Source organism: Vicugna pacos, chromosome 16 (genome assembly GCF_048564905.1).
Source record: "Vicugna pacos chromosome 16, VicPac4, whole genome shotgun sequence".
Taxonomy (NCBI): Eukaryota; Metazoa; Chordata; class Mammalia; order Artiodactyla; family Camelidae; genus Vicugna; species Vicugna pacos.
In genome coordinates, this window is record NC_133002.1 from 5,612,361 (window position 1) to 5,631,203 (window position 18,843).

Here is an 18,843-nt window from a genome sequence, read left to right on the forward strand (position 1 = left end):
GTAGGCAGGTTAAGACTTTTTAAAAGTGATAAAGAAGTGGATAAATGTTCTTTTCTTATTATGAATTTACTACATAGTCATTATGTAAAATTTAGAAAATGGCCAACTCAAGCTCAGCAGCCACAATTGTGTACTTTTTAACATTTTGGTATATGGTGTAAATATTTTCTACTGTCTTTCCCCACCATAGGTGTGTAGTTAGAACAAAAAATGAAACCATATTCTGTATTCTGTTTTGCAGTCTGTTTTTTCCTACTTAACAGAGATCATGAATATTTTTCCATGTCATTAAATATTGTTCTACAGCATTATTTTTAATGGTAGCATAGACTTTCCATCATATGGGTAGTTGAACCAGTTCTTTATTGTTGGACATTTGGATTGTTTCCAGTTTTTCATTTTTATAAATAATGCAGTAAACATCATTGCTACTAAATCTTTACTCACATCCGTGATTACTTTGTTTCATAAAATAAATTTCTAGTTGTGGGATTAGTATGTATTCAGGGATATACAAAATTTTAAGGCATTTGATCTGTATCACCAGAAAAGTTGTATCAGTTTATATTCTCACCTTCTTTATGTGAATGTCAGTTTCCTTTATCCTTGTCAACACTGGATATTACAGTTTTGTTTCATCTTTGTCACTTTGGTAGATGGAAAATGGTTTCTGCTTCTTTTAATTTACATTAAAAAATTTACATTTCCTGGTGTTTAATGAGGGTAAACATATTTTCCTTACGTTTACTGGTACTTGGTATTTCTTTTGTGAATCATACGGGGAAATTTTTAATTAGTTCTTAGGGTGGGTGATGATCTCCTTGTCAGTCACATTTATGGTCACCTCTAATTTCTCCTGTTACTATTAGTTTGATTTTCTGTTGACAGGAAGAATTACATCTACCTCAGAAAAACCTCTTTGTATTGTTGAATACATTTATTTAATCTTAATTAGCTTTTTAAAAATTATAAAAGTAAAATTCATAGAAGGAAACATTTTTTTCAAATAGGACTAATTACCCCCTCTCCACCATCTAACAGTCCTGCAGTATGTAACACAGATTGTGAAAGTCCTCTTTTTCCTTACTATTACTAGTGCTCTTCAGAGAAATCCATCTTTAGCAATTTGATGTGTATCCTTCCAGATGCTTTGTCAATTTAAACTTTTTAAAAATTTAATTAATTAATTAATTATTTTGGGGGGGAGGTAAGTAGGGCTATTTATTATTTTAATGGAGGCACTGGGGATTGAGCCCCACCTTGTGAATGCTAGGCATGTGCTCTACCACTCAGCTATACCCTCCCCCTAAACTTTTTTAAAACCATAAATGAGACCTTAAGGATACATAAGGATTGATCTATAACCATCTTTCCATATTAATAAATATAAGCCTTACCTGTTCTTCCTTTTAAAAAAAATTCTGTGCAATCTTTGCTTTCATTTTCTTTTTCCTGAAGTATTTTAAAGTAGTTGTCATGTCATTTTTGCCTCTAACTACTTCTGTCAATGGCTCTAAAAAAATGAGACTGTTTCTTCTGTAGCATCATCATCTGACCTAACTGGATTAACACTTCCTAACAATCCTAATAATGTGTCTACTCCGTGTTCAGATTGCTTCAGTTATCCCCCAAACTATTATGGCTTAGTGTATTCAAACCAAGTTCCATTTGTACTTATCCTTTTCAGCAGCTGCACAGAAAGTTATCTGGCTAAACTGAATCGATTTCACCAATCCCTTATTAATGGGCTCTAAAGATGTTTGCAGTTTTTACCTATTATAAACAATGCTAAAAATAATGTTTTTGTACCTACCTCTTTGCTTGCTTATCTGATTATTTCTTTAGGATTAATTTCTAGAAGTGGAATAGTAGAATCAGGAGGTATGCATGTGTAAAACTTTGACACATTTTGCCAGATATGTTGTGCTAATTAAACTCTATCAGTGTATATGGAGAGTGCCCCTTTCCCCACATTCTTGCCAGCATCAAGCAATATCAGAAAAATATCACATTGTTTTCTTTCTTTCTTTCTTTTTTTTTAGGTAAGGCTAAGCATATTTTCTGGTGTGTTTGGCCATTTGAATTTTGGAGACTATTAATCCATTTCTTAACATTTTTCTTTTTCAGGTTAAGCAGATATTCTTTTGTCTTGTCTTGCAGGATCTGCCTTCCATCTGTATGATTTGGGCTTCCTTTAGTTTCTCCTCTTCCTTTTTTCAAGTGTGGGAGCCAGATTTAGATACAGCAATATAACAGAAACTCACTAATGCTTTTTTAAAATCATGCAGTGATATGAAGGAGGGCAGTTTTGTCATTTTTTTGGAATTGAATATTTCATTTCACTTTTTTTTCCAGATACTTTTGACACATAACCCATAAGGGTACAGTGATGTAGAAAGTGAAAAATGTGCAGGTTTTCCTTTTTTAAGCTTGTACTAGTGTTTCATCTTCTCTATCAGTATAATGACGATATGATAATAGTGCACACCTCAAAGGATTGTTGTGAGGATTTAAATGAGTTACTGTATAAAGAGTGCTTAGGCTAGTGCCTGGTACTTAGTAGGTTCTTAATAAATATTAACTATTAATGGAGGTGATAGTATTTGTTTGTTTGTTTGTTTTTTAATTGAAGTGCAGTCAGTTACAATGTGTCAGTCTCTGGTATACAGCACAGTGTCCCAGTCTTGCATTTACATACGTATATTCATTTTCATATTTTGTAGTAGTTTTTTCTTAGCCACAGTATTTGTTTCCCTCTTCTTAAAGGAGCTACGTAAATGAATACTTATAGTTAGTTCTTTGAAGACTTGAAATGTACACACAAAAAGTACATACCAGGAAAAATATTAGGACATCATTTTTATTCAGTTATTCATTCAACAGTATGGCATCTATCATTTGCCAGTACCAAGTATACCAGGGTGAACAGTTCAGTCCCTGCCTCAAGGAGCTCACAGTAAGGTATGGAGGCAAGTCAACCACTTTTAAAGCATGAAGCATCATTTAACTGTTTTTACATGAGAGCAACATGTTTCATTTTGGGGTTGGTGAGTAGACAATGCTTACTTTCGCTGATATGAAAAGAAATGCAAATAAAACAGTCTTTTATTTTCTGACCTTTAATTTAGCCATCTAAATGGCAATATTACTGTCTTCATGAGAATGCATTATAACATGGCTAACAAAAATTGTTAGTTATGTTCATGTTTGTAAATTCTTAAATCTAATAAAATGATTTTGAGACTCTTAGGACTAGCCTATACATCTTACAGTTAGTGTGCTAAAATAGGGAAGAAGTTAAGTTTGATTACCTTGCTTCTGTTAACAAAAGCTCAGTTTGTTGAGGATACATAATTGTTAATGTTAGCAAATAGGGAGTCCACATTTTGTTTGCTTGTCAGCATTTAGATTTGGAAGTGATAGTGTAATTAGATGTTCTGTCATGTGACTTGGGCATCAGTTCTCTGGAACTGAAATATTTATAGAATCCTCTTTATAACTCAGGTGATGTGTTAGGGGCTAGAGTGACAGAACGAGATCTCCAGCAGCTCATGATGAATGCAGTAGGGTTTGTATTGTAGCAGTGATGTAATGATACTGAGAGAGGGGTAGTTAACTCTGCATGGGAACCCCCATTTCTAGACCCATACTGTATGGAGAACTTGGACACTTGGTTTGGGACAGTTTCACTCCCTGAGAGGCTGTTTACTTAAAGGCTTTTTAATGTGAAAGGATCAGACTATTTTATATGAATCAGAGAGAGTTACTTGGATTGTGTGTCTAATTTTATTTTTAATAAGTTTCCTTACTTCACAGTTTACTTTACATTTTAATGGTGTTTTAAATTATAAGTGTAATATGTGCTTATAAAATATTCAAACAGTTCAAAAATGTATCAAATAAAAATGAAAGTGTCCCCACTCTCCCTGGGTAACTCCTGTTAGATAGTTTAAACAATTACGTGTAAATAAACTTGGATTTTAAGTACGTCATGCTCTGAGCATTTACTCTTTCTGTTTAAAGGGGGAAAATAAATTTCCCTTTTCAGGGAAGTACTCTGGAGCAGTGGAGGTTGTCTGGGAACTGTGAAATGGAAGGTAACTAGTGGATTTCAGGAAGTACATTGATCAGCTGGATTGCTGTGTCCTGTAGGGCTTTTTAAGGATTTATTGACATACTTCATCAAGGTATTTGAGAGAGTATTCAGGGAAACCTAAGAAATTCTGCAGTTCTTTCCCCTTCCTTATAAATTCATGCCTGGTCAGAAATTACAGCTTGAGTGGGATATCCCTCCACAGAACTCAAATGCACACTATCTATCATGTTACTTAGGGCGGCAGTAATGTAAAATGGGGAGGATTTTTCCTTTTGGTTTCTTTCCGTGAGGGGCTCACCCAACATATTTTATCCGACGTCCCTTCATCTCTCCCTTATTTCAACTTCCACTTACTCCCCAATTCCCCACATCATTCTCTTAAGAGAGAAAAATAAGTTTTGTCCACCGAGTCCTCTTTCTTCTTTGATTTAATATGTCTTGGGTTGACTGTTTCTCACAAAAACACTTTGCATTCAGAATTAGCCCATCAAGCCGTTTCCTCCATAGACTGCTGCACAGACCGCTTGCCTTCCGCCGTGGTGCCCTTTGAGGTGGGAGAGCCAAGTCTGCTTTTGGCTTAGTCGTCATGATTTTAGAATATAAGTCCCCGTGCTCTGCTTTGAAAAGTTATCCTACTGGTTATTTCATGCCATTAAAAAAAAAACGCTACTTTTGGTTCACGGAACCAACCAACACAGTGGGACAGAACTCTTGACGCGACTCTAGTTAAAACCACGATCCTCCTAATATCACATCCGTTTATCTGAATTGGGGGCTGTATATATGCACGCACCTATATGTGTGCGTACCTACACGGATATATAAAAATTCTAGTTGGAAACAGATTGGAAATGATAGCAATATGTCCATATGGTTGGTGTTAAGGAATTTGCAACCTGCAGTCCTCGTCCTCACTGGTAACTCCATTCTGCTTGGGGAACATAGAACAAGCCCAAACAGTAATACTGACAGATTTCGGAATTATGATACAGTGGAGCCTTCACGTAATTCTTTGTTGAAGAAGTTAGGGCCTAAATGTTAAGGCTTATTGTTATTCTGAGTTGATAATCTCTGCCTTGCTTTAATAATTTTTCCTCATGCCTGGGTAGCCCGCGAGTTGCACAATAATCACTCACACAGCTTTGTAATCAATGCCCAAAGTAATAGGATTCCTCTGGCCACCGGCAATTAATAAATTTGTGTCTTTTTTAAAACACTAGCAAGTCGGGCCTGAAATACGACTGACTGGCTCCCCTCATTTGCATATTTATTGCAGTGGAAAAATTCTTACCAGATGATTGATGCTGAGCCTGCCTCTTGAATTCCAAGCAGCACATTATTATGAAATGAAAAATGCCGGCCATACAGTTGATTAAAGTTGAAGACAGTGGAATCGGTGTTTTTTAAGATTGTGGGAGAATTAAAGGCATATTTTAATAGATGTTGACAAGAAGTGAACTAACAAAAGCAAAGCAAAGGATTTGCTTGAAAAGATTTAATCAAACGTCTTTCTTGGGGGATTAATTGCCGGGGATGACTAGTGCAAGTGGCAGGCTTGTGTGGATTTGAATGAAAAGTATTGTTCTCAGGCCAATATATCGTGTGTCATTTTGACCTATAGTTTAGCTGCAGTTCTAGAGTTACTTTGGAAGGAGAAAAGAATGCTCTTGTAGTCTGCACGTTCTAGTTCAATGTATTTATCTGGGGTAATAGGAATGGAGGAGTTTATATATACTTGCACATACATAATTGTGTGTTTGCACATTAAAGATGATGGTATAGGTATTTAAAAACTGATAAGGTGAGCTTTATTTTGCTTTACACTTTTGCTCTTCCCGTTCCCCCTCCACCCACTTGCCAGGAGTTTTACTTATTGGTTTATAATCTAATTAATGAACTGTGTGCCCATGTCCAAACTTATTCTCTGCCTACAGTTTTGTTTATGTCGAGCAGCCTAGATGAATCAGGGGAAAAAAATAAAGCTGTTAGGTGAAAATGGTTTTTAGATTGGTGACATTTTATATACAGAATGCTTGCATATGGGTAGCATGTAAATGAATACTTACTATAGGAATCTATGAATTCTGGTTCAGTCCTAGCGCTGTAGATCAGAACAAGCAGAGTTTATGATTTTCACCATGTGAAAGATGATGATTTGGGGATGGTAGTATACTTCCTACTTCTATAGCATTTAAAAATCTGCAAGATACCTTAATTTATAAAAACATGTATTCTTTTTCACTTTAATTCTGCAAGATAAACAGGCCAAGGATTATAGATGAGACAGCTGAGACTCAAAGAGATTGAACTGGTCCACTCAGTGTAAGATGACTAGTTAGTGATGCTGTCAGTTGGAATACAGGGCTCCTGACCCTTAGTAAAGTGCTCTTTCCATTTACTCTCTGCTTGGGAAATTAGTCCTAAAGCCGCTGCCCATATGCTTAGGTTGAATCTTGGTAATAAGGTGAGGCATGTGTCCTTCTTAATCTCCTCTTAAGAGAAAGGCCCCTGGAAATGGACCACGTAGGGCAAAATAAACATATATATCCTTGACAGTGTCCATTTGTTCTGTGGCCACGTGCCAGGAGGGAGAGAAGAAAGTACCTGCATCTCTGCTGCTTCTCTAAACTTGTAACTCCGACAGTAATTGGGAGAAAAATTAGAAACTGTTGATTCCATACTCTTTATTATTCATAGGGTCGAACAAATAGAATTCATCCCTATATAAATGATAAAGAGGGGGTTTTGTTTTGGATTGGTTTGTTTTTTGGCTGGGTAGAGTTCCCTCTGGGATTTGAGCCTCCAGGAGAGTCTTTCCTTGCTCTTGTCAGGTGGAGGCCTGCCGCGTCCAGCAGAGGATTGCCCCTTGTCTTTCCAGGTTTCGCATGAAATTCGCTAGAAGGAAATGTGGCCCTAATGTTGCAAAGAAATGAGAATTGGATTCTGCCTTCTAAATCTCTTTACAGGAGGTTGTCCGTGTGTTGGCCACTGATGACTTTACTTTGATAAACTTTTTTTTTTTGGTGGTTAGAAGCACAGAATTGCAGATTTCATCTCTGGTGGTCTCTTGACACTTTGATGCATGGTGGTGCTATCCCCGAATGGAGCTTAAATACTTCAGGGCTACTTTCTGACTGGGTGAAGAGGTGTATAAAATGAGAACATATGAGAGAGTATTAACAGAAAGGCACACTTTGATTTACTGATATTGGCTCTCTGCTTTCTTGTTGGATTGATATGCTGTCTAATATATCTGCAATGGATTTTTTTAAACTGACTTGAACAAAATAAAAGGGCTTGTATAGCTACTTGAAAGTGGCCCTTAAAAGTAGTAGTCTTTTTGTTGGATGTTTTCACAATTCTTGGTTATGTTACGTGTGAGAGTCAAATTATGACTTGCGTGTTGGGGACAAGCAGCTATAAACATTATCTACTGCTTTGCAGCTTCTTCCCTGCATGGCACTTGATTTCATATTTTAGATCATGGATACATGGTACCTAGAGGAAGTAAGGGACAGGCGCTTGCTTTTCCTGTTCTTTTAAATTTTTTATTGTGGTGAAAAGACACATAACGTAAAATTTACCGTCCTAACTGTTTCTTAATTTACAGTTCAGTAGTGTTATGTGTGTTCACGTTGTTGCACAACCAGTCTCCAAAACTTTTTCACTTTGCCAAACTAAAGCTCTATGCCCGTTAAACAACAACTCTCCATTTTCCTCTCCCCCAGCCCTTGGCACCCACCATTCTGCTTTCTGTTTTTATAAATTTGACTATTCTAGGTGCCTCATATAAGTGGAAGATACAGTATTTATCCTTTTGTGACTGGTGTATTTCACTCAGCATCATGTCCTCAAGGTTCATCCCTGCTGTAGCATGTGTCAGAATTCCCTTCCTTTTTAAGGCCGAATAATACTCCGTTTTTTAAGTGTTCTTTTTGAAGGTTGAAAGATTGTAGACAGTTTTTTTCTGGGCAGAGGGTAGAGCTCAGTGGTAGAGCACATGCCTAGCATGCACGAGGTCCTGGATTCAATCCCCAGTACATCCATTAAAATAAGTGTATAAATAAATAAACTTAATTACCTCCCCTTCCAAAACAAAACTAAACAAAACAATTTTTTTCTGTATAGAGATAGACTGAGGTAGTAGCATTATTATTATTTTGGTCTTAAGGACTTTTTAAAGTGTTTTTTAAAATTGTGGTAAAATAGGTATGACGTAACATTTACCATTTTAACTGGTTTTAAGTGTACACTTCAGTATCAAGTACATTCACATTGCTATGCATCTGTCACCACTGGCCATTTCTAAAATTTTTTCATCATCCGAAACCAAAACTCTGTTTCCATTAAACAGTAAGTCCCTCTTCTCACCTCTCCCCAGTCCTCGGTAACCACTCTTCTGTTTTCTGTTTCTGTGAATTTGACTATTTTTAAGGTACCCCATAGACGTGTAACCACACAGTTATCTGTCCTTTTGCAACTGGCTTATTCTATGTAGGCTAGTATTTTCAAAGTTTAGTCTTGGGAATGTTGAAGACTGCTTTCCAAATGCAAAATTGATTTGTGGTTTCACTTTGAAGAAGGGGGGCTCTCTTAAGATGTAGCCATTTCTAGAAAAGGAGGGCAAAACAATGGTTCATGCTTATGTAGAATTCGGATGGGATGAGATTTCTGCTTTTCATGGGCTACCTTCCTAATATTAGTGTCTATTTTGTTTTCTTAAAGTTCTTGCTATAGCATACTTTCAGAACTTTAGCGATTATGGGATGTCTGTAATCCTCAGCTCTTTTCGCATATGATCATTTGTGGTAACCTAATATTTGTAGTTGTGATTTATAGTCTTTGCTCTCCTCATTCCTTTAAAAATTTCCCATATATATATATATATACATAATGTTGCATTGTTCCACTTCTACACTTAGTACATTTATACTTTAAAATAATTCTTGCCTTTAAAATTCTTACATCTTTATTCTTTTTTCTTCTTACCTACTTTTCATCTTGTTTATACGTAATCCATTTCTCCCAAACTGACAGAAGAATAATTCTGTATAACTTTTCTCTTCTTCATGAGAATAACTTTTTAATCTTTATGTTTGGTGGAAAGTTTTGTTTGTTTTCATTAAGATTCAGAGCAACAATTTGAGAATCATGTTTTGGAACACAAGGCATTTTGGATTTTTTTCAGATCATATTGAAATATTTCAGGTCCTCCCATGTGGCGTGGATATGCACTGATTATATAAGGATTAGAATGTGGAATTTAGACAAGATGTGAGTAAGCATCTTATATTACTTTTAAAGAAGGAAGTTGTATTTATATAGTTTTATATAGGGATTATTGGAAGAATACAGAGTAGTTGGGTCATTGAGTTCCTTCTGACCAATCTAAGGAGGCTTTCTCAGGTCAGCTCTTAGCCTTACATCACATCGATACAGAATGCTATAATATGGTATGTTTGGAGAACTTGTCTAAGTCATGTGTCGGTGTCCCATTGATGAAATAGGATGGGATGTAAAATTGGAAGCTACTCATGCTGGGCAAGATAGAAGTGGAAAAGGTAGATTGAGATTCATGAAAGTCACTTAAACTGAAGTTTGTGTGGGCTGAAGTTAGTCTAGAACATAAAATAAAAATGAAAAGAGGGTGGATGGTATAGCTCAATTGGTACAGTGCATGCTTAGCATGCGTGAGGTCGTGGGTTCAATCCCTAGTACCTCCATTAAGTAAATAAATAAACCTAATTACCTCCCCCCTCAAAAAAAAAAAAAGAAAAATGAAAGTAGGGGTGCTTGTGAGGATTATAGATTCTTGAGGGAAAGGAAGGGGTGCTTGAAGCATGGCCAGAGATAAGTGGACAGCTGTCGGTGACAATAAGTATGGAAAACACAGGATTTAGCAACTGATTGAATACATAGAATAAGGGCCCCAGAATGTCAGTAATCGCCTATTAAAGCACATCAGAGACAAGAAAATCAGACAAAGAAGTATTAGGTAGGAAGAAAAAAGTTTTGTTTCCGACATGGTATGTTTGAAGGAGCGGTGGAGTGTCCCTGTGAAGATTTTCTTGGCAGTTGCTGGATGTGAAGGTTTGATTCTGAAGAGAGACGTCTGAGTGCCGTCAAAACGTAACTAGTAATTATCAGCGTCTAGCTAGCCCCTTTAGTAGGATTATGCGGGTAAGGAAGGTAAGAGTTTGGTTCTCAGAGGGCCAGTTTTTGTTCGGAAAGTTCTTGGCTATAGACTTTATACTTAATCCTGACCAGCTTTATTACAAGTGCAGCCTGTTGGCTGTGAGAAGAATCAGATGAGAACACATCCGCGATGTGCAAATTTTTAATACACAGTTCAGTACAGTGCGCCCTCCTCTGCATCCTTGGGTTCCGCATCCACAGATTCAGCCAACTTTGGATAAAAAAATATTTGGAAACAAAAAATGCCAGAAAGTTCCAAAACGCAAAACTTGAATTTGCAGCACTTTAGCAACTATTTACAAGGTATTTACAATGTACTTACAATTACTTACATAGCATTTACATTGTGTTATATGATGCAATCAAGAGATGTTTTAAGGTATACAGGAGTATATGTGTAGGTTGTATGCAAATAGTGGGCCCTTTTATATTAGGGACTTGTGCATCTGTGAATTTTGGTAGCCTGGTGGGGGGATCCTATAACCAATCCCCTGTGGATACTCAGGGACGAATGTCTGCAAACCGTACGTCATTAACTTGAATTTCCAATCGTGAACAGCAACTTCCCATAAGGACATGTGTTGAGAGATTGAATGAATGAGGTGGCAGCTCACACCGGAGGCAAGGAGATCTCCTTGGGGAGGGTGGTGGTGGTGGTGGTGGTAGGGAACCCCAGAACTAAGTTGTGCTCTTCAAGAAAAGAGAAGGAATTGCTTAAGGAATTGATTGATAAAGGGATGATCCAAGAGGTCAGTGGGTAACCTATAGAAAAACCCCTGAGAGACTTAACACCAAAGGAAAAAGATGACTGGTTATGATGATAGGCAGGGAAGAAGTTTGTCAAACTTACTAAATTTACGAACTCACAATTTATCGTAGAGAATTTCGAAGTACCTTACACATATTACCTTACTTGTCCTCACAACAACCCTATGAGATGTAGGCACTGTTATCATTTCCTTTCAGGAATTCTGTCTTTCAGAGAGTCTTTGGTCCCTGCGTGCCCGGTGCCTGCCCCCTCGGCCAGGACTGCTCAGAAGTCATAAGTTCTAGCATCACCTACTTTGGAGAACTGGAGGTAATTAATTGTTCCATCTGTGCTTCATTTCCCAGGTCACAAGGCAGTTAAAGCACTGTTGAGGTCGTTGGTGGATCTTCAGGAAGAGTTGCTTTTCCAGTACCCAGACACTAGATACCTGGTAGAGGGGACAAAGCCCAGAGCAGACAGGTAAGAGGGAATGGAACTATATAATTGCTTCTTTTCTTTTCATTTGAATAGTTACCCATGATTTATGAAAAAGAAAGCCAAGTCCTTTCCGGACAGATCTCAGACTTAATGTTAGTGAAATAGAAAGAGCCTCTTGCATTTACCTGGTGGCCAGGATGGCACATAAATTGGGAATTAGGTTTTGGATTTTTATGCATAGTTGTGCCTAATTCTTTTGGGGAGCTTCTGCAGAAAACTTGCCTTCTTTTTAGATCTAGTGAAATTATAGATGAAAGCGCATTTTTAAGATTAACGCTTAATTAATGTTTAGGAAGCACTTTGTGCCCATGCATGGACTTGCTAGTCACAGCTGACTTTGCAGCGAGGGAAGAAGCAGTTATTTTGAGGAGAGGAAAAATTTCCAAAAGCAGCAGAATAAATCTTTTTCCTTCCTGAATTTATCACATTTGATGAAGGTTCTCCCCCGCCTCTCCCCTTTGTTTGAGTCTGCTGCGTGTAGTACCTGCCTGCTGTTTTCCTTTGGGCTTCTCTGCTCCATTTCTTCCTACTGGATTAGTTGGAAGGACCGAAAAAAAGGAGCTCATGGGTAGTCAGCACAGCCTGCGCCTTGGGGTCAGTAGTCCGGAGAGCGCGGCTGGCTCTGGCAGCTGCCGGCGGCGGTGCTTTGTCACAAGGGTGAGGGTACTGCAGTCTGGCTCGGGTGCTGTCACCTGCCCCTTTGCGCTTTCTTCACCTTCTGCTTCTTTTTGTTGGGTTCGACTAATATCATTCAGCTTTCCCGAACAGTTGGTCACAGGGAGATGTATTTCCCTTATTGATCTGGGGATTAAGGTCATAAAACTATGATGATGTGTTTAATTTTTAAAGACCCTCCTGTAACAATATTGGCCCGGTTCATATGCATTTCTAATAAAGTTTTTAACCAGCTCATTTATCTTTACAGTTTGCTTGCCTTTTAAAAAATATTTTGAAACCGGTTATTTTTACGTTTGAAAAGTTAACACGAGTTTTTCTTTGACCTCGTGTACATTCTTTTCCAACAACAAGAAGGAAAACGGTCCTCACATCTGTGGCGCTAGGATGTAGGCAGCACAGGGAAGGCCTGCGGACGCGGGGCTGCACGTGAGCCCGGGTCCTTGTCTCGGTAGCGTCTACTGACCGTGGTATTCTTACTGGTTTTCCAGTGAGGAGGAGATTCCCAGTGAGGACGAGGAGCTTGTGGAAGAGAAGAAGCAGCAGCAAAGGAGGGCCCCAGCGAAGAGGAAGCTGGAGACCGAGGACTACCCCAGCTTCATGGCGAAGCGCTTTGCCGACTTCACCGTCTACAGGAACCGCACGCTCCAGAAGTGGCACGATAAGACGAAGCTGGCTTCTGGAAAACTGGGGAAGGCAAGTGTGTGTGCGTTTGCGTGCGTGTGTGTGCAGCCTAAAGCGGTGTAGGAAGTTGGAACTTCAGCTCGTTTATGTGGCTGATTCCTCGATGTAATAGGAATCAGTCATTTCTGTAGAAAGATTTACTGTACTCCTACCGTTGGGGTTTGTACCATTCAGACGTGGGATTTTAACTTTATGAGAAAGGGTATTTTATTCTAGAAATCGTGGCCTTGTAAGTGTTCAAGTGTTGGAAATACAAAATACTTTAAAGAGATGGATTTTTAAACAATTACTATTAAAGGAACAGAAGTTAATCTCTGGATATTGGAAAGTCGTATGACCTGCTAAAGACTAATTTTTTTACTTTTTCTGACGACAGTTACAGTCATTCACAGGCTCAGTCTTAAACAGAATGTCCCCTCTGAAAGGAGGATTGTTTGTTTCTCTGCTGACACAGAAAGATAGAGAAACCAACGTAACTGCCTTCAGCAGAGACTTTCTGCATTATCTGATACTGGTTAATGTTGTTGCAGGGTTTTGGTGCCTTTGAACGCTCAATCTTGACTCAGATTGATCATATTCTGATGGACAAGGAAAGATTACTTCGAAGGACACAGACCAAACGCTCTGTCTACCGAGTTCTTGGCAAACCTGAACCGGCAGCACAGCCTGTCCCGGAGAATTTGCCAGGACAGCCGGTAAGAACTCTGAGATGCACGGTGATTATGGGGAGCAGTTTCTGTGAGGCTAATTAACTGAAAAATCTGATCACCTACTTATGGGCAATTGCTCTTGGTATAAGGAGTTAGTGAAAGAAAGGGGAAAAAGCACTACTTTACTAGATTGTTGAGAAACTGAGAATATGTGGGAGGAGAAAGTTTTTTTTTTTTTTTTTAATGGAGCTATTAACTTGTGTGTAATCTTCTCTTAATTTTGAGCTTGATATGAGTCCGGTAATGGAAGCATTTGTAATCTAGCTTTTAAGATTCAGTTTTGAAGCTGCTTCTTTAGAGATGCCAGTATTGAAGCAAGTGTATACTTTAGGCTTTCCTTCAGATGTTTAGATGCTCTCCAGAAAAGGATCTAAAATTGCACTAGTCAGATTCTTTTGTCTAAAGGAAACTCTTTTATTTATAGTAAAAATATGTACTTAATGATTTTTTTAAGTTCAGAGGAATTTAAAATGAAAAGTGAAACTCCCCCAGTCTGAAAATTCCATTCCTCACACTTAACCAATGTTGATAGTTGTAACAAGCTTTCAGATATTTCTGTTTATTTTATGTATGTATACACACATATAATACATAAACATATATAAAAATGTGGTTGTCTTTTTGTAACTAAATGAGATGCATGTATATGTGTCTGTATAAATATAGAAAGTTTTATAAACTATGCATAAAATCTTACAACTTTAAATCATCCTAGGTACTTTTCCCTATCATTCCATGGAGATCTACCTCACTTTTCCTAATGACTGTAGAGTGTTCTGTTGTATGGCTGTGTACTATAGTTTATTTAAACAGTGGATAAATTTATGCTGTGCCTAGTTTTAGAAACAGTGCTGCAGGAAACATCCCTGAGCATTTGTATTTTTGTATTTGTGTGAAATATGGATAGATTTTTCAAAGTGGAAATGTTACATCAAAGAGAATATGCATTTTAAGTCCTGATGGATGTTGTCAGATTGCTTCCAAAAGGCTGCATGACTTCCCAGTCTCACCAACTGTGTTTTCCAATATTGAAGATAGTCAGTTTTAGAGGTGAAAAATGGTATCATCTCACTTTATTTTGCATGTATTTAATTTGATTGAGATTAAATTTATTTTTATGTAATTATTGACTGTGGTTCTTTGTCCATCAAGTGACTATTAATGTTTTTGTCCATTTTGGAGGGGGGTCCATTTTTCAATTGCATTTTGTTCTTTAATTTTAAGAGCTCTTTGTACCTTAAGGAAAACAGTGCTTTGACTATTACACACATTATTTATAGTAGCTACGTTACTTTGGTAACCTTATTGGGATTCACTTTCTCCTTTATTCTCATTGATATAGGAGATCCTTCCTCAAGCCCCTGCCAATGCCCACTTGAAGGACTTGGATGAAGAAATCTTTGATGATGATGACTTTTACCACCAGGTATGATTTTTACCCTCTTTTCTTTTTTTGCAAAACAAATTTCATCATTTTAAAACAGCTGATAGAATTCTCTGACCAAAAAGTAGCTTTCTTTGGAAGGACAGAGTCAGACAGAACTCCTGTGTTCAGAATTGACTTACTGTGTAGTGCTGGATCTATTGCTTTGCTTTTGTGTTATATTGTTATATTTTTCCTTTTGAAATGAAAATTGCCACAGCTACTTTGTTGGTTTTTTGCAGAGTGTAAATTATTTTTAAAACAGTTTCAACTTCTTTGCATCAGGTGGTTTATTCCCTCTCAGCTGCTTTTGTTGAAGTTAATGAAGGGTTTTTTTGTTAGCTATTTGGTTTCTTGTCCTATTGCTATTAGATAAGGACATGGAGCTAATGAGCTGGGATCCCAGAGTTCTTGAATTGCACTTCTAGTTCTATTAAGTCTCTTGTCTTATAATTTTTTTGTTTATGTGTGCCTGTTCAAACCAGTTAAGTATGTATTAAGATTGTCTGCTACTCTTGGTTATAATAATAGTGTAGTGCTTTGAAGATGGAAAGAATTGATGGAAGTTGAAATGTGGTCCAGTTTTCAATATCTCTTCACAAACATCCCTCAGTTCTTTCCCTAACACTATTATCTGCTGTCATGCTGCTCTTTTTGATAATGGTGGTGACTTAAAGTAGACTCAACACTGGGGCTATCCTAAAGAACTAAAATAATTTCCTGTAATCTTGGGTCTCTGGAAAAGTCATACTTCTTAATGACGTGCTTTAGGATGTGCCTTTTCCAGCTCTGGAAAGTCGAGGATGCTGTTCAGCAGCAATATACCAGTTTTTGTTGAGCCATTATTTATCAAGATAATTTCTGTCTCTGCTGAATTTTTAGTGTGTTAACTTTTGCCAAAGAATTTGCAAATGCTTGTTGAAGGTTTAGCCGTGATGGTTGTACAATCTAGAATATGTAATACAAAGGGAGGAACTTAGGAAAATTACACTGTAAAGTCAGTAGAACAAGTGATTCTGTACTGAAGATGCCTCTGACTTTGCCCTAAAAAAAAGAGACTTTTTATTAATCTTGCTATTCTTTCCATAATCTTCAGTAGAATTATTGCTGTGAGTCTTAAAAGTAATGAGAGGGTAGGAAGGAGGATCGGTGTGGCCTCAGGTGTTCCTGGTCAGAGGTCCTGATTCTTTTTTCCTTTTTTTTTTTTTTTTTTCTCTTATGTCTATTTGTCAGAAGAGCAGGGAACTCTATTTGTTCTGGAATGTCTAAAGGAAGTACCTTATACGGGATATTAATGCTGTGTGATTGTGTGAGATCATGGGAGACAATCAAAAATGTTCCAGTCTTCATTAATTGAAGTGTACATTGTTCGATGGAAAGTGCATCATAAATTAAATAGGCTTAATAAAAATAAACTGAAATTACTGGGGAGCAGTTGTTTCCACTGGCAATCCTTAGTCTGAAAGATTTTTTTTTCTTTTTTTTTTGGTCTGGAGGTCTGCTTAAAAAAGAAATAGCATTACTTGATTGGCCCTTCATCCCAATTAATAATTTTAACTTCGATAAATTCTGATTTCAGTTATGACTAGTCACATCTTAGCTTTTCCCCTTGCTGGTTAATTGGGGTGCTGGGGTTAATCTAAATTAAAACTTAAACTAATAGAGGTCAGCAAGGCAGCTGAAACACCTGAGTGAAACAAATGGGGCTGCCAGGCGCAACTTTATCTTGGCTGTTTCCCAAGAGGGAAGTGGCAGCAAATTGGAGTTGTTTCAGCCTTCTGTAAAGGTGAATGATGGGTGACACTTGTTAATGTACAGCATCTCCGGAAGCATTCCAGATTGCTTTGCTGCCATACCAACTGCTGCCATCCATGCACAGTCGGTAGGAACTGGACCAGTTGCCAACATCTGGCAGCACAGCAAGGAATGGGTGCAAGTCTTGAAACCCCGCAGATTCTAAATATGGTGCTTAGAACTGTGCAGGCTTTAATCACTTACCACTCTTTGGCAGCAGGCTACGACAGCTTATCCTAGCCTCGTACATCACATCCCGACATCTGCTGAGCCGCAAGGCAGCTGCACATTTATTTTCTTTTCTTGCCTTTTCTCTTTGCCTCCTATTCCTCTTCTTCCCACTTTCCCCCCGCCGCCTCCCTTCAGTTTTCCTCCCCCTCCCCAGTATGCTTCTTGGGAGAGATGATCTGTAAAGATTACTGCTTCATTGTGTGCAAGTAATTGTGGTGATGCCAGGCCCTTGACAGACACAACGTAGCACCTGTTCTGCTGACCTGGTTAATTTCTTCTGTTGAGTGGGATTTGCCTGAGATTGGAGCTGAAGCCAATTCAATGATAAGGCTAAAGAAAACGGCTGTATGTTTTCTGTCACCTCGCAATTAAATTGGCTTCATAAAGTGCTTTCCTTTATTTGTCAGGGTAGTAAGCCTGAGCTAAGTGTTGCATTCAGAAGTGGTACAATCTATTACAATGGGCCTGTGAGTTTTCATTTGTGTTTTTCTTTGTGGTCATATGGAAGAGCTGGGTGGTGAATATAATACATTTTGCCTTTTTTTTTTTTAAACCATACTTGAAGCCAGACTCTTTGGGTCCATGTTTTGTAAGGAAGAGATTATAGCCACATTGAATTTTAATGTTTCATTGTAAGGGTTTAAAGGCTTACTTGGTTAATTCAGGTGTCATGGGACTGTGTAAATGCCCTAAGCACTGAGAACGGTGCTCGGGGTCAGAACACCCAGTACGCACATACTCATCTCTTTGTTTCATAATGGGCCTTAAGTTACTACAGCTTTAAAAACATGTTTGCATTATTTAGTAAAGATACATGTACATATGTATGTGTCTGTGTGTATATAAACACATATGTAGAGGGGGGCACTGAAGAGTATCAGATGTCATAAATAATCATTATCATTTTTGAGCTGAAAAAAACCTCAAGAAACTGAGCCCCTGAGCTGTTGTTACTGCCTGCAAGTCATATAGTAAATGGCAACACTAGTACTTGATCTCAAGAACTTCTTAGGCCAAGTCCTGTTCTTCCCACACCTTTATTTCTTAAATATTTCATTTATGAGCCATAAAGGCATCACTGTAGTATTACAGTTTTCAGTTTGTAAATAAATAAGCTTCATTTTCTTAGAACCAGAAGAAATATTATGTGTGTTAGAAAGTAATTTTTTTCCTTAGAAGGCAAATGATTTATTGAACTCCTGTTTCTTAACAATTCTAATGAAAAAATTAGCCTGATACTTGTGCTGCTGGCTTGTTTGGAAACTGGAGTTGCTGAGATCCTTCAGTGTGCCCAGCGGTGGTGATTTTAGGAGAGAAAGTGTCACCTGCTGCAGGCAGCGCCGAGTCTCACTCCTCACGGAATTAGTTTGCTTTTTGGCTTATTTCTTGTCACAGCTCATCCCTAGAGACAGTTGCATACATGAAGGTTGCATACAACGTGCAAATGACCACGAAGGGCGAGCCATTCAGAAATGTTTCGAGTACCTGATTTTTCATTTTCATCACCCTGTTTCCTACTTTTTAACATTAAGTGCTTTTAAGATGTGTTGTCTGTATCACCATTTAAAATTTTTGTTTGTTTTGTTTTGCTTTTTTAAACAATCAGTTGCACTTTGACTTGATAAGCCTGGGTTCTCAAAGGATTGGCAGAGGACTAGCATTTACTGAACACTAGATATATGCCAGCTCCTGGATTGAGTAGATAGGTACTTGACACCATCTTTATTTAATCCTCACAAGATCTCCATATTGAGATATGACTGCACTTAGCAATAAACTATATAAAGTG

The 18,843-nt window shown here is 37.8% G+C and overlaps 1 protein-coding gene across 3 annotated transcripts in view; it reads left to right on the forward strand.

Moving 5' to 3' along the window:
* AATF (apoptosis antagonizing transcription factor) overlaps positions 1 to 18,843 on the forward strand; it is a 91,737-nt gene that overhangs the window by 22,107 nt on the left and 50,787 nt on the right. For all 3 annotated transcript variants that reach the window (XR_012060187.1, XM_072940287.1, XM_072940288.1), the window contains exons 5-8: positions 11,405 to 11,519; positions 12,704 to 12,908; positions 13,427 to 13,591; positions 14,949 to 15,032. Coding sequence is in view for 2 of the 3 variants with exons in the window: in XM_072940287.1 (XP_072796388.1) it covers positions 11,405 to 11,519; positions 12,704 to 12,908; positions 13,427 to 13,591; positions 14,949 to 15,032 (569 nt within the window). In the remaining variant the exon portion in view is untranslated. The remainder of the gene's footprint in view (positions 1 to 11,404; positions 11,520 to 12,703; positions 12,909 to 13,426; positions 13,592 to 14,948; positions 15,033 to 18,843) is intronic.